This window comes from Kogia breviceps, chromosome 8 (assembly GCF_026419965.1).
Source record: "Kogia breviceps isolate mKogBre1 chromosome 8, mKogBre1 haplotype 1, whole genome shotgun sequence".
Lineage (NCBI taxonomy): Eukaryota > Metazoa > Chordata > Mammalia > Artiodactyla > Physeteridae > Kogia > Kogia breviceps.
The window spans coordinates 77,880,050-77,895,735 of record NC_081317.1 but is presented as its reverse complement, the minus strand read 5'-3'; the positions used below and the strand labels follow the sequence as shown (position 1 = coordinate 77,895,735).

The following is a 15,686-nucleotide window of genomic DNA, read 5'->3' as shown; positions in this document are numbered from 1 at the left end:
GTGTGTCAGTTTCCTTATCTTTAAAATGGGAAATTTATCAAAAGGATTAAATAAAATAATATCTAGAATACCCAGGAAAACCTATATTCCTGGTACCCAGAGGGTATAGAGTAACTTAATACTAATAGTCATTATGATTATTACTAGTGATACAATTAATTCTATATCACAGTAATAATAATGATAATAATTTGTGTAGTATCTTTAAAAAGTTGGACCCCATTACTTCTACATCTAATTTATATCTGTAAAACACAAACTAAAATAAATAAATAAATTAATTAAATAAAGTTCAAATAAAATAAATAAGTAAATATTAATAAATGAGTAAAAGTTCAAATTTCCAATACGGTTTGTATTGGGAATTTTATGTCAGTCCCTTTAAGAATGCTCTCATTTGTTTTTGTTTTTCATTGATGAAAGCTTCATGCTGACAAGCAATTAATTATGTTGTTTTGGGGCCTAGCCACTGGAATTCCAGTAGTGATATAACACCTGGAGATATTCTGTAACTTTCTAACTGAAGCTTAACCTTGGAGCTGTTTGTGAATGGGAACTTTTTCTTATCAGAACTGTGAATCTTTATTGCCTATTCTGAACTTGTTTCAGTTATAGAACATTGATTGATTCTAATGGAATTTCCACATAGAAAAGGGATGCATATATATGATAGGGAGCAAAAGAACATGTTCTCTAAGATGTTAGGAAATAAGAGTGTGCTTAGTAAGAAGGGGATCATGAGAGGCTCTTGTTGGAAGAGTAAGTAATTACTAATCTTGGATGAGAGACAGAACCCCAGGTTATTTGATAGGGCACAGTATTATATTTGGTTTTATTGTTGTCTAGAAATAACATGTTAATTGTTACCACTATAATCGTCTTTTTCCCTTTTTGTTTTATTTTTAAAATAAAATAACATATTCCAGCAAGTGACCACTTTTGCTCAAAGCCTTCCCCAGCCCCCTCTTCACCGAAGATGCTGCTCAGGAAATAGAAATGAATCTGCAGAAAGCACACTGCATTACCAATTCATTAGAACTGCCCAACCTTACAAAGTCAAGGTACTGGTTACTTATTTTAGATTTGAAAAGAAAATTGTCCTTAATGACCGAGATCTTTTCTTAATTTAAAGTTTGAGAATGGGGAATACAAATAGAGGGATCATTTACAAGTACTATAAACAGATGATGCAAGTCAAAAGCATTAATACAGGTGTTCAATAACAATGATGAGCAAATGCCCAGGACAAGCAACTAAATGATTTGCCGGGGCTGGCACCTCAGGCTGCCTTCCTTGTTCCTACCTCTACCATGTCCAGATGTTGACTCAGGAAGGCAGTCCATGGGATGTTACTAAAAAATAGAATCATTAGCCCAACATTGCACCCTCCTCCTCCTTTCCCCAAGGCTAATTGGAGGTGACTGTTTCCTTCTTCTTTCTTTTCTCTGACACTGTCCTCTTGCATCTTCTTTTTTCCCTTTTGAAGCTTTCTAAAAAATAATTTTGGCCTAATGTTACAATATGACAGTGATAATGTATTTATGACTGTGTGTGTGCATGTGAGTGTGTGTGAGCAGTATTATGCCCCCCTCCCTTTACTACCTCAATCCCACTTTCCTCTGGGGGTGAATGCTTTTGTTTAAGAGTTTTCCATATAAATGGTTCCTATGTTGGCTGAAAGAGGTTTGCTTTTTATAGCTCTTAGAATGAAAAGGTATTTCATAAAATTACCGTTGGTCATAATCAATGAACATAAATTCCCTTCATTTATAGAAATAGAGGAAGTTGTTACTATTTTTGCTATGATCTCCTTTAATTAAAAAAAATAAGCTGGGACGAAGTGAGAGAGTAGCATGGACTCATATATACTACCAAATGTAAAATAGAGAGCTAGTGGGAAGCAGCCGCATAGCACACAGAGATTCAGCTCAGTGCTTTGTGACCACCTAGAGGGGTGGGATAGGGAGGGTGGGAGGTAGACACAAGAGGGAGGAGATATGGGGATGTATGCATATGTATAGCTGATTCACTTTGTTATAAAGCAGAAACTAACACACCGTTGTAAAGCAATTATACTCCAATAAAGATGTTAAAAAAAAAGAATAATTATTGAATCTTGTTATTTGCCAGGCATTATTTTGGGCACTTGGTTGAATTTGAGATGCAGGTGTGTTGGAGAAGATATAATTATGACTGAGAAATGGTCCACCCTCCCTCCCAAAGTAATAACCACAGTGCAGTATGATGAGCATTGAGAGAGAGATACATACAAAGTGATATAGAAGACTATGAGGGTTAGAGAATGGTTTTTGAGATGAGCTGTAAAAGGTGGTTTTACCAGGTAGAGAATAGTATTTCATTATTACCTGTTACCATCACTAGGGGAATATAGTCAGAATAAAGGAAGGCAAAATTAAAACCAATCTATTTGTATGAATGTTGGCAACACTAGTGCCAATTTTCTAAGAGGAAGATAATGAATCTGTTTGTAAGGTGAGGTTAGTTTTGTTTTTATAGTTATCATTTATCTAATATGTTGTTTCAGCCCATTTCCTTGAGAAATTGAAAATTGTTATATAGTTAGTGGCTGTATTCCAAAGGTATAGTGTTTTAAGTTGTGTTAAGTGAACTTAAGGTATCTCAGCCTAGGGACCCTGGAATTATTAGATGCAACAAGAAATGGATTAAAAAAGGCCAAAATTTTGGTTTCTGATTTATAAAGTTCTATTATTATTTCCATCTCTTTTCGGTGATTTAAAAATATTTTTAAGATACCCGATGTGTTTTGTCAGGTAGAACATCATTCATTTGAGTATTTGGACACCCATTCCTATTTTATATTCTAACAGGAAAAGTCTGTATCCCTTCATAAATCAAGGAAGAAGTTAAAAGAAAAACAAAATATATCAGATGACCCTGACTCTACTGGCTTTATTTATCCTTATAATGACCTGCTGGTTTGGGCTGTGCTAATGAAAAGGCAGAAGATGGCCATGTTCTTCTGGCAGCATGGAGAGGAGGCCACAGTCAAGGCAGTAATTGCTTGTATACTCTACCGAGCAATGGCCCGGGAAGCCAAGGAGAGCAACATGGTTGATGATGCCTCAGAAGAGCTGAAAAATTACTCAAGGTAGGAGTTCTCCCTTTACCTAATATTAACATCGACAGTTCTTAGAATGGTTAGACACGTTTATCTCCCTCAGCTTAGAACTTGTAAGATGAGTGGACTTATAGCCATGTGTTTCATGGACTCTACCATAAATAAGGGTCTTGAGGTATTTTAAGGACTAAAAGGAAGAGAGGTGGCCTTCAAATCAGGAGACTTGGGTTCTAGTCCTAGTCCAGCTTTTTACTAATTGTCAAATCACTTGACCAGATTTCGGGACTTTAGTTTCTTAACTATAAAATGTTCAATGAATGATTTTGGAAGTCCCTCCTAACTCTCAAACTCTTTGATACTAAGTTATATTAAAATTTGTTCTTTAAGTGCCGCTCAGGCAGGAAAACAAATATATTATGTATTAAATTACCAGAGAATGATGGTAGAAGATAGAAAAGTTGGAAATGTTTTGTTTTTTTGATTTACTAAAGTATTATAGTGGTAGGGAAAGAAAGCAAGCTAGAGTTAATAGAAACTAATTTATCATTTTGATTTAAAAAATTTCAGAGAATGACAGTGTCTACTTTTTAGAGAAAACAACCTCCAAGAAGATCACCTGGGGATGTCTCCAGGTCTAGTTTCTTACTTAAGTCATCTGTGTATTTTGTAAAATCTTTAAATTTATTTATTTTTTTAATGTTTTGGCTGTGTTCAGTCTTTGTTGCTGCGCGTGGGCTTTCTCTAGTTGCGGTGAGCAGGGGCTACTCTTCGTTGTGGTGCATGGGCTCTAGGTGCGCAGGCTTCAGTAGTTGGCCTGCAGGCTCAGTAGTTGTGGCGCACGGGCTTAGTTTCCCTGAGGCATGTGGGATCTTCCCGATCCAGGGCTCAAACCTGTTTGAGCCTGCATTGGCAGGCAGATTCTTAACCAATGCACCACCAGGGAAGTCCCTAAAATCTTTAAAAAAAAAAAAAAAAGGAGTGGCGGGGATAGTTTCCACAGTTTTTCCTTAAATGCTAGTTCGGTTTTTGAACAATCTTTTCTGTCAAAAAATTCTTTATTAGGTACTATCAGGGAGCCCCACACCACACCATACACAGCTTGTTTTGTGGTGTGGATTCGCATCTCCCCGTGGATAGCTCAGGCACTCCTGGTGGAAACCCTCTAGTTCTGTTCTTTTAAGAAAGGGAGAACAATCCATTTCCTGAGCAGCAATCCCTTTAAAACAGCTTCTGCATTTTACTGTTCCCTCTTTTGTCTTGGTCTTTTCTGAGTCTCATATCTAATCTTTTTTAATGTTTCTGGGGCTCTCACCTGCATTTATTTTTGCCACTCACCACTGTGTCATTGCAGACAGTTTGGCCAGCTTGCCCTGGATGTGTTGGAGAAGGCATTCAAACAGAATGAAAGAATGGCCATGAAACTGTTGACCTATGAACTCAAGAACTGGAGCAATTCTACCTGTTTAAAACTGGCTGTTTCTGGAGGGTTGAGGCCCTTTGTTTCACATACTTGTACACAAATGCTACTGACAGATATGTGGATGGGGCGTCTGAAAATGAGGAAAAACTCTTGGTTAAAGGTATATTTACTTGCTTTATAGAGTTTAACGTTAGTTTAGTCTATACTCTTTTGAGTTCATTTTTCCCATGCTCCAGAAGATTACCTTCAGGAAAACCAGTTAATGTCTTTGATTCTCACAGATGAGCTGAGATCTTCACAGTGGAACATGTGACAACTACCCGGTTTATCTCCCACTACCACAGTTTCTTTTAAAAATGGGCATAATTGTGCCAGCTCTGTCCATCACAAAGGCATACTCATGAGAAGGTGGTTAGAAGAAGTTAAAAGCATGTACAAACATAGACAAAATTTCGTTATTAGTAAACACCATTGCCTCTGATAATTATAACAGAAGTAAATGAGACTTTTTAGTGAAAATTTTCTCAGCTTAAAAATACTAACTCATGATAAACTAAATAAAATAAGTAATTTCTGTTGTGTTCATCTAATGTGATGTTTCAGGAAATAAATGGCTATTTTATAAAGCTGCCCTCAAACACATTTGTTCACACCACTAACTATCTCCAAATTTTTCTATTCCATTATGGTTTAGCCTCATCTTTCATCTTGAATTATCAAGAGTAATTTAGTTAATTATTAAAGGCATTTAATTTTTGACATCAAACCTAAGCCTAAAAAGCTCTGGGTTATGGTCATGCTTAAGAAGTACATAGCTTATGAAACAGAAAAAAAGCGGATGAAGCATGATCATTAAGAGCTACACAAGGTTATAATTTATATTTTAATTTTATTCTTCCTAGAGCTCTTAAAAGTATGATGTGTCCCAAATAGAATGACTGTTTTAAAAAACATTTTTTGGTGGGCAAACTATAGAAAACACAAACAAATAAAAGATATGACATAAAATATATAAAATACCTTGTATATATATATATATTTTTTTTTTTTTTTTTTTTTTTCTGCGGTATGCGGGCCTCTCACTGCTGTGGCCTCTCCCGCTGCGGAGCACAGGCTCCGGACGCGCAGGCCCAGCAGCCATGGCTCACGGGCCCAGTTACTCCGCGGCATGTGGGATCCTCCCGGACCAGGGCACGAACCCGTGCCCCCTGCATCGGCAGGCGGACTCTCAACCACTGCGCCACCAGGGAAGCCCCATCTTGTATATTTTAATTCCACTAATGAGATTGTGCAAACAAGAGAAATGTCAACCAGAAATTATTTCACATAGATTCCTCTTTAACAAAATATTGGAGAAACAACAGTTGTTTCTAGAAGAAGTTCTCCTTTGATCTGTTTCGATTTCAGCCTTGGAAATGATGAAGCAGAAATGTAAATGGGTCCACCTCTAGCTACACAAGTGCTGGCAATAACTCTTTTTAAATGTTCAGAGAGTGAGATGGAGGTATAGATAGCTGGGATTTTGAGAAATAATTTTCTCCATGGCTCTGTCCTGTACATACTTTAGTTGAATAGAAATCCTTGTTACTGAAAACTTAATAACTTTTTGCTCCTCATATACTTTATTTTTATATCAACAAAGAGACTTAATTGAAGCAAGACTAAATGTTTTTGCCCCAAAATATAGTGAGTTGACAAAGAAGACTGATTAGCTACTTAAAATCTTTGAGTTGCAGTAGGCCATATTGCTCTCCATGTCTGGATCCTAATTCCTCAGTGCTTGGCTTGTGAGTTTTGGGAACACTTTTGCAAATGTAAAATGTCCTGGTCAGACTAATTCTAATTCCATGTGGATGAAGACTGGAGTAAGACCTTGTAGAGTTTTATGTGGAAGGGAAAACTCATTTAAGTGCTTCTGGAGAATAGACTCTGACCTATTCCTTGGAAATGGAATATTGATTTCATTGATTACTGTTTCACAAGCCAATTGTTCTGCAATGGTCAAGGGTAAAAGAATGTGGAGCCTTTTCAGGAAGTGGGTTAGGAATTAATTAGTATAATATTATCATTGTGCCTGCTAACTATGGTGTTTCCAGACCTGGAAGATTGCATGTATTTTGGGTTCTACATCCGAAAAGAAAACAAACACACAAACAAACCAATCCTATCAGACTGGGAAAAGTCCAGAAGAAATCAAGCCTTAAAAGAAAACAACAAAAGGTCATTTCAGCATAAAAATAAATGAAGTCAACAAGGACATGACTTTAGTTTCTTTAATCATGAGTGGTATATAGTCTGGGTTAATCTTACCTGTATTCATTGAACCCCAGAATACTAGGCCTAATTTTAGCTCGAAAGACATAATGTTCACCAAGATGATTGTCACAATATTTAGTAAATCTTCTAAACTCTTTACCCGGAAAGGCCAATACAGGTTGAACATAAAAATTCTTTCGAATAGACTACAAATAAATTCATGAATGTTAGCAATAGAATGAAAAAATCATGGATGTCTAGATTTTTATCTTTGTTGGGTTTTACTGGCAGAGAAAATATATGTGTGATGGGAGATGCATCTAACAGAAGGTGACTTGGTATGTTTTTATAGTCTTGATTTTATAATATGAATAAATTTTCATGTGTTTTATATGATAGTAACTACTTAGTGGCTTTGAAGAATGATTCAAAAAAAATTCAAAAAAAAATTCAAAAAAAAAGAATTATTCAAGCAATATGCTCATTGAAAAAGAATACTTCTCACTGCCGTGCCTCTGGGTATTATATCATATAACAGTGTGGTATATGTATTTTAAACTTTCAAATGCATGTATGTATATGCATCACATTTTTAAATTTTTTAAATAAAATGGGATTACACTGTACATATTATTTTATAACTTTCTCTTTTTAGGCTTAACAATATAGCTTTCATTATATTCAGAATTGCTTTTTGTCTTTTCAATGATTGCATAGTACAGTTGTCTCTCAATATCCGCAAGGGATTGGTTCCAGCACCCCTCAGGATACCAAAATCCATGGATGCTCAAATCCCTTATATAAAATGGTGTAGTATTTACATGTAACTTTTGTGTCTAGATTACTTATACTATCTAATACAATATAAATGCTATGTAAATAGGTGCCAGTGTATGGGAAATTCAAGTTTGCTTTTTGGAACTGTCTGGAATTTTTTTTTTTTTTTTTTTAATCCACACTTGTTTGCGTCTGTGGATGGGAAACCCATGGATATGAAGGGCTGACTGTATTCCACTGTTAGGTTGTCCCACATCAGCTCTCCCTCTATAGATGGACATTCAGGTTGACACTAATTTTTTGCTATTACAAATAGCCATGCAAAGAACATCCCTATCTACACATGCTTGGATTCATGAGTATTTCTGAGGGAGACACTTCTAGAATTGTAATTCTCGAGTCGGAAAGTATGTATAAAATCAGAATATCCACTGAATTGGGGATGGATCTGACATTTTATATACACCCAAATCTTAACTTTGTTTGGATCATACTTGTGCCTTATATAACTCCCACTACTTACTTTGTTTTCTTTTCTTTTAAAGATCATCATCAGTATTCTTTTCCCACCCACCATTTTGACATTGGAATTTAAAAGCAAAGCAGAAATGTCACATGTTCCCCAGTCCCAGGACTCCCAGTTTACGTGGTATAATGGTGACCAGAATGCCAGCGCTCCCAAAGAAAGTGCTTGTCTGGTTAGTGCAATATCATAATAACTAGGTTTTCATGGCATTGACTGCATGCAAACATACAGAGACACAAAGCTTATTTATTTAATAAATTATTTAACAATCTTAATCATATTATAGTAAGGTCAGGTATAGTGTGTATGATAGTTCTAATTAACCCCCATATATTATTAAGCAAAATATCCTATTTCTGCCAAAATCAAAGACTTTGTTATGTCTTGAAAGCTGCTTAACTTTTCATTTTCCTTTGTGACTAGTGGAATAAATAGGCTTACTATTTCTCTAAAGCTACAATAAGGGATGCCTCATATCCTTAAAAATCTTTATTTAAAAAGATGCTGGTTTAAAATGTGCATTGATCTTCACTGTTTCACGCCATAGTTTTTTCATTTGTTATATCCAATGAGTTTGAATAGTTTTACTTGAGTTCCCAGATGTATACTCTTTCATGGGCAACTACTCAGTTTGACTAGGTTTTCTTATGGGAGACTCAGCTTGCTTTTCAGAAATACCCTGTTCTCCTTACCCTGTCAAAGATTGGTACAATACATGTAGTTTTCCTTCCATTCAAGACTAAGATTGTAATTTGTCAGGTGGGTGCCCAGTTAATTTCTAATATTTTTATTATATTTATGTATTTATGAAATATATAAAATTTTAGATACTTGTAAATGTCAGTATTTTAGTTACGCCTCTGACAATAAATGATTGTTTGCTCATTTTACAGAAAGACTATGATTTGGAAAGTGGCCCTGATGAGAAACCAGATGAAAATCAGCACTTTGATTTAAAGAGTGGGCCCCAAAGCCTCCCATGGACTAGGAAAGTCTATGAGTTCTACAGTGCTCCAATTGTCAAGTTTTGGTTTTATACGGTTGGTCTCATTTTAAGAATTATATATAGTATTCAGGATGGTTAATTGCTAATGATAATATTGATAATGATATGCCTGATTTACCAACTTGTAATAAAAATGTAAAAAGTGCAGTTAAAAAAAAGGGAGGAGTGACAAAGGAGGTAGGGAAGAAGATTGGAGGGAGGTGAGAAAAGGTGAGAGCAGATCTCTCCTGCTTTGGGAGTGAAGGCACAAGCATTCTTCGTTTTTTGAGTGCTTCCAGTTAACACAGCTGGGACTCAGAATCTGAAACTGTGTGGAACAATAGAATAAACAATATGGTTGTAGAATTAAGTGATGGGGGTGGATTCTTTTCCCATCTTGGGCAAAAAATCAGCAGTTGAATTGATTTTTTTCTTTGTAGGAATAATGTGTAATATAGACCAAAAAATTCAAGTGTTTGTTTTTTGTCTTCAGTTGCAAATGCTTCTAAATATGTAGGGGACAAGAAAAATTTTATTAGTTGAATTGTGTAAACAAATACAAAATCTGTCATGGATGGGAGAGATACAGAGAAAACAACTGTACATTAAATGTATTGAGTGCTTTTCACATTTTTTAAACTATTTATTTTTCTAATGCTAACCTATAGTTAAATTGCTCAAGATTGTATATTTCTAAAACATTTTGAAGTGATTGTAAAAGGATATTTGTCTAAATGTTATATTTCAAAATATTTACTTGCCCAACCACACACTTATTTCATATACTTATTCAATAACTACATAGCTCTGAATAACTTTTATCTGTTTTCAAAAACAAAATCTTCATTCAGATGATGAGATTTCACCATTTTTGTGAATATGGAAATACTGTATTTTCTGTATTTTGTGAATACAGAAAATCCTAGAGACTCTGATAGTAGCTTAGAGAGAATTTAACCACAGTCACATCATTGGGTAAAGAGTCTTCAGCTATTTCTTTCCTTAGAAATTTCTAGCTTATGAACTCTTAGAGACAGTAGTAAAGCTAAGCAAATGGAACAACAACAACTACAAAAATAGCTAAGGATGATGTTAGCAGCGAGCATAGGCATTTTTAGTCATGGCTATTACATTGCTAGGTTATGGTACGTGTGCTTTATTGAAACAGTGTCTTGTTATAAATGCTATGATGAAAAAGAAATGTAAACATTTTTGGATATCTCTTTAAGAATTGGAAAGAAAAAAAAGAAGAGTCGGAAGCAATACCACCAATATCTACAGTGTTTTTAGTGCCTGGCCACCATGAAAAACAGTGTAAAAAATGACTGCTTAATAGTATAAATTTATTTAAATTATGTTCCTAAGGGGTCATCAAATATATTAACCCTTGAAACATAGACCTAGAGAAGTATAGAATTAATAGAATTTACTTTAACTTTTTTATATGCTTCTCTACTAAGCTTCTTAACTCATAGGCAATGCTATATGTCTGCCTGAAATTCACCTGTTGTATATAATATCAAATGGTATAGTCAGGGCTTCCCTGGTGGCGCAGTGGTTGAGAGTCCGCTTGCCGATTCAGGGGACACAAGTTTGTGCCCCGGTCGGGGAGGATCCCACGTGCCGTGGAGCGGCTGGGCCCGTGAGCCATGGCCGCTGAGCCTGCGTGTCCGGAGCCTGTGCTCCGCAACGGGAGAGGCCACAACAGTGAGAGGCCCGCGTACCACACACACACACACAAAAATGGTATAGTAAGAAGTGATTTCAGCCATTCTCTATATAGAACTAAGGTTAGAAGAAGACTTATCAAACTTAGGTAGAGCTCAAAAAGATGAGCAATAGGGCAGGTTAAAATAATATGATTCTTGTGGGAAGGAACACACACATAGGCACTTTTCTCTCTGTTGATCTGGGATTTTTAATATGTGTATATTAGCTAGCACTGTGCATTGTCTCTGAAGCTATTGAAAAGACTGCACCATCTCATGCATTGTTGGTGATTGTGGAAACTGATAAGGCCTTTCTGGCAGGCAACTTAGTAATATGTGTCACAGTTTTAAATGTGTGTGTAGTTATTCTACTTCTGGGAATTGTAAGAAGATAAGAATGTTAGATAAGATCACAAAGCTATGAATCACTGTGTATCTGTGTGTACGTGTTTACCGTGTCTTAATTCTTTGAATAGACTGGAAATCTAGGTTTAATATACACAGTAATTAAACATACATTTCTTGAATGTCTATCATGTGTCAGGCTGAGTGCTTAAGTGCTGTAGATAAAAACGTCAACAGTCTTTAACTACAAAGACTCACAATTGGACAATACATTTCCACTAACCAGAAATTTTTTTTTAAGAAAAAAAAATCAAATTTTATTGTATTTCTAGCACCCAGAGATAGCAATTCTTAACATCTGCTTTCAACTTTTTTCTATCCAAATATTTTCAAATTTTTCCACAAATGAGATCGTAGTGTACACAGCAGTTTTAAACCATTTTAACTTAACAGTTTATCACAAATGCTTAAAATTCACTAGAAGGATTATGCTTAATGTTTATAAATATGTTTCTGTCTTTTACATATCTGCATCTCATGGATGTGCAGTTTTTGTAAAAATTCCCTTTTGTATCTTGTCTTCTTTCTCCTTCTATTATACTAATGTATACTTTTCTGGCTCTTTAACCTCCAGCCTCTAAGCTTTTTTAATTTCTGTTCTGCCACTTCCAAATGGAAAACTGTGTCCTCCTTTATCTGCTTATCTGGAAATTGTATTCATCCTACAAGACTCAACTGATGTACCTCTTTCTCCAAGTCTCAAATCCAGCTTCATCCTCTGCATTCCTGTCATGCCTTTAGTAGACTTGCATTATGGAAGTTATCATACTCTGTATGCAGTGGCATCGGCCTGCGTCAGAGATCACACTCCACCAGCCTGGCAAGTGGCATTAGTGAGGCATTTTCCTGCAGGTCTAGGTTGAATGCTCTGGGCAGAGCAGCCTCTAGGTGGCATAGCCTGTTTTGGGAACTCCTCACTTACGGAAAGATCAGGACCATGAAACAGCTGCCTGGCTAAGTTCTGTAATCTGTGTAGGCCCAGTGAGTCATGTGTTAGAAGAGGTGAACCCAGACCATAAATGGTAACCAGAATATTTTAATCAGCATAAAATAAAACTCCCAGCAATAGTAAATATCACAATTTATTATATTTGAAAATAGGCACCTACTAACACTGCTCCTTTGGCATTCTTGGGACACACGTTTTCTTTTTAAATGGAGGGGAAGGTGTGTGATTCTCTCTTGGCTTGCTCTTGGCCTGACTGTGTCCATGACGGAATGTGCAGGGTTCTGAAAATTGTGGTCAGGAGTCAACAAGATGTGACCGTGCCCATTTCCATGCATTTGAGAACAGTGATCTTCTTTCCTTCCACAAATTCCTAGAATAGAAAACTGTGGATTCTTATGCCTTCTTTGATAATTATGTCATCAATAATCAGAGGGTGGTCCCAGTTATATTTTCATGGTGAAGTTCATGTGTGTGTTTCTGTTCATTTGGGTCCGTGTCTGCTTGGCATCCTCCATTATGACTCTCACTCATGTCCAGGGAATCCATGTCCCCCTCACAGATGGTGTATTTGGCATTCCTCATGCTGTTCACTTACACCGTGTTGGTGGAGATGCAACCCCAGCCCACTGTGCAAGAGTGGCTCATTATCATTTACATCTTCACCAATGCCGTTGAGAAAGTCAGGGAGGTGAGTTATTCCTTCTACCTTTACCTTCTGCATACCTCTGCTAGACGTGTTCTGCGCTTGGGTAATGAAAATGGAGAGGTCAAGCATGAGGGTGAGTCAGGCAACGATCCTGATTTGTATGCTACAGGAAAGGTAATTAGGGGGAAAATTTCTGATCTCGGCCTTTTATTGTTGACAAATACTTTCTGTTGGTTGCTGCTCTTTGAAAGCAGTTATTTTAGAGGACATCTTAGTGTGTTTATCAGTTCTAGAGTGATGGTATCTAGTTGTTTTTAGACCCTCCAACTATTTGACCCAAAAGTGTTTTTTCTTTATAAAGTTGATTTTTTAATAGCCTAACATTACTTGCATATTATTGCTTTCATGTCACAGAGTGGCACATAAATGGCTAAAGTTGTGCAATGTGTAAAGAATTCATTTATAGGTTTTGAAAGTTCCTACTAAACATTTTTGAACATTTAAGATAAAAATTCCTCTGGGGCAAGTAGTCCAAGAAACAAAGCAAAGCAAACTTTTCATTTTTAGTTTGCAATGAGTCACTTAAAACAAAAGGAATGAATATTCCTATCCAGTTATAACTGCAATCACATACCGTATGACTTAGGCTGTTTTAGATATCATTGTATATGTATCTCTCTCTACCTCTGTGCATTTACATACAATGAGTTTGTCCTAGAGCTAATATGACCAACCTTGTATATTATGTAGAAAACAATTCAGCAGAAAAACATTATCCGAATTCTACCATTTTTATTATGCTTCAGGGAAAATGGCTTTTTACTGTTTTACATTTCAGTTTGTCTGATATTCTGTTGCAGGGGTAATTTCTTATAACAGTGAATTCTAATATCATGTTCTGAGTAATTTGCTAACTACTCACTAAATAGCAGTAGTGGGGACAGATTACAGTATTCTTTGGTTTCTTTGCACTAGGCTATTCGTCATGAAATGGAATTACAGCTATATTCCATTGCAATATTAAGTTTTAAATGTCTTGGTGTTTCCCTGTGTTAGTTTAGGATTAATGAAAGCTAGAAAAACTTTTCTTTTTTTAAAAAAATTCTAGTTTGTTTTTAAATAGCTGGCCAGTACTAACAGTGAGATTAAACTACATTTATAGAATTGTTTAAATAATTCATTCCCCAAGGATAACTTACGTCTCCAAAATCCCCTTATGATCTAAGGTTTGGCATGATTCATAATACTCCTTAAAAGGACGGTTGATGTATTAAAGATCATATTGATCTTGGGTTATAACCCATTCTTTAAGTTTCCCCTCTTACTTTCATCTTTTAGGTCTATATTTCAGAACCTGGGAAGTTTACTCAAAAGGTGAAGGTATGGATTAGCGAGTACTGGAATCTGATGGAAACTGTGGCTACTGGCCTGTTTTTGGTGGGTTTTGGCCTTCGGTGGGGTGACCCTCCTTTTTACACGGCGGGAAGACTAATATACTGCATTGACATCATATTCTGGTTCTCACGGCTCCTGGACTTCTTTGCTGTGAATCAACATGCTGGTCCCTATGTGACCATGATTGCAAAAATGGTGAGTACAGTCTGCTGTATAATCTGGTGTTCTTTAACAGTTCTACATTCATGGTTCACATACATTGGTTTAACTTTTGAAATTATTTAAAGAAGCACACACTTCATCCCCACTTTCCTTATAACCATAAACTCATATTTAACAAATGTCCTTGGATAGCATATTGGGTAGTTGATTACAATACTCAGCTTACCCTTTTCGTTAGGGCCAGATAATGGGGGGTTGAATCATATTTGTCTCTGAGCACAGTAATTCCTGAGGGCCAAATTTTTGTGAGGCTACCACCAATAATATTTTTCTGCTGAAATATTGACTTGTCTTTTTATCTCTCCACCCCCAGCCAACTCTTAAATAGTGATTACTGTGGGCCACACATTGTTCTAAGTACTTTGTATGTATTAACTCATTTAATCTTCAAAACAACTTTACGACATGGGTACTCTTATTATCCACATTTTATGTTCAAGGAAATGGAGTTCAGGTAAATTTCCCAAAGGCATAAGTCGGGGAGCCAGGATTCAAATCTGGGCTACCTGACTCTGTCTGCCATCTGAGCTCACTGTGCACTTGTATTAGCCCTGTCCAACTGGCTTTGCACAGGACCTAAGAAGGACAGTATCTCAAGATCAACTTTGCTTTTTCTTCTGGAATACTCACTGGCAGGGAAGGGGCAAGTTCTTGAGAAGGAAAGGTAGTGTTGAAACAAAGGAAGAAGACAGAAAAGGGAGACCCTCCAGGATTCCAAAGATAGATTTTTCTTATTTTATACTTTTCTCTTAGACCAGCAATATTTTCTCTGGTCTTGGTGACATTGTTATTAATTCAGTAGGTTACGCTGAGGTAATCACTGTATCTCAGTGACTTAAGCACAAGTTTATTTCTCCCTGATATGAAGATTGATGTATGCTCATGGAGGCTGCCCTCTACCCAGTGACTCAGGGATCCTAAATCGCTCCATCTTGGGACATAGGTGTGTTGACATGTGGCTTCTGAGGTTTCCTATGACAGGGAATAAGAGGGATGGAGAACATCTAACAGCTTTTAACTGCTCTGGATGGGAAGTGACTCAAATCACTGTTACTCTACAGCCTATTGGCCAGGAATAGGTCAGGTGGCTCCTGCCTCATAGAAGGGAAGCTCATGGAATATTCATGGAGTATGTCTCTGCCACAGGGAACAAGTGGGTTGAACTGATGTACATTTAGTAATTGAAATGAATTATTTAAAAGAGCCTTTAGGGCTTCCCTGGTGGCGCAGTGGTTGAGAATCCGCCTGCCGATGCAGGGGACACGGGTTCGTGCCCCGGTTCGGGAAGATCCCACA

At 36.6% G+C, this 15,686-nt stretch overlaps 1 protein-coding gene across 1 annotated transcript in view; it reads left to right on the top strand.

The window, feature by feature from the left end:
• The window catches only part of TRPM6 (transient receptor potential cation channel subfamily M member 6), a 136,327-nt gene that overhangs the window by 65,592 nt on the left and 55,049 nt on the right, over positions 1–15,686 (top strand). The window contains 7 exon segments of the mRNA XM_059071598.2: positions 927–1,061; positions 2,850–3,130; positions 4,452–4,680; positions 8,099–8,251; positions 8,973–9,119; positions 12,687–12,815; positions 14,112–14,363. Of these exon segments, the coding sequence (XP_058927581.1) occupies positions 927–1,061; positions 2,850–3,130; positions 4,452–4,680; positions 8,099–8,251; positions 8,973–9,119; positions 12,687–12,815; positions 14,112–14,363 (1,326 nt within the window).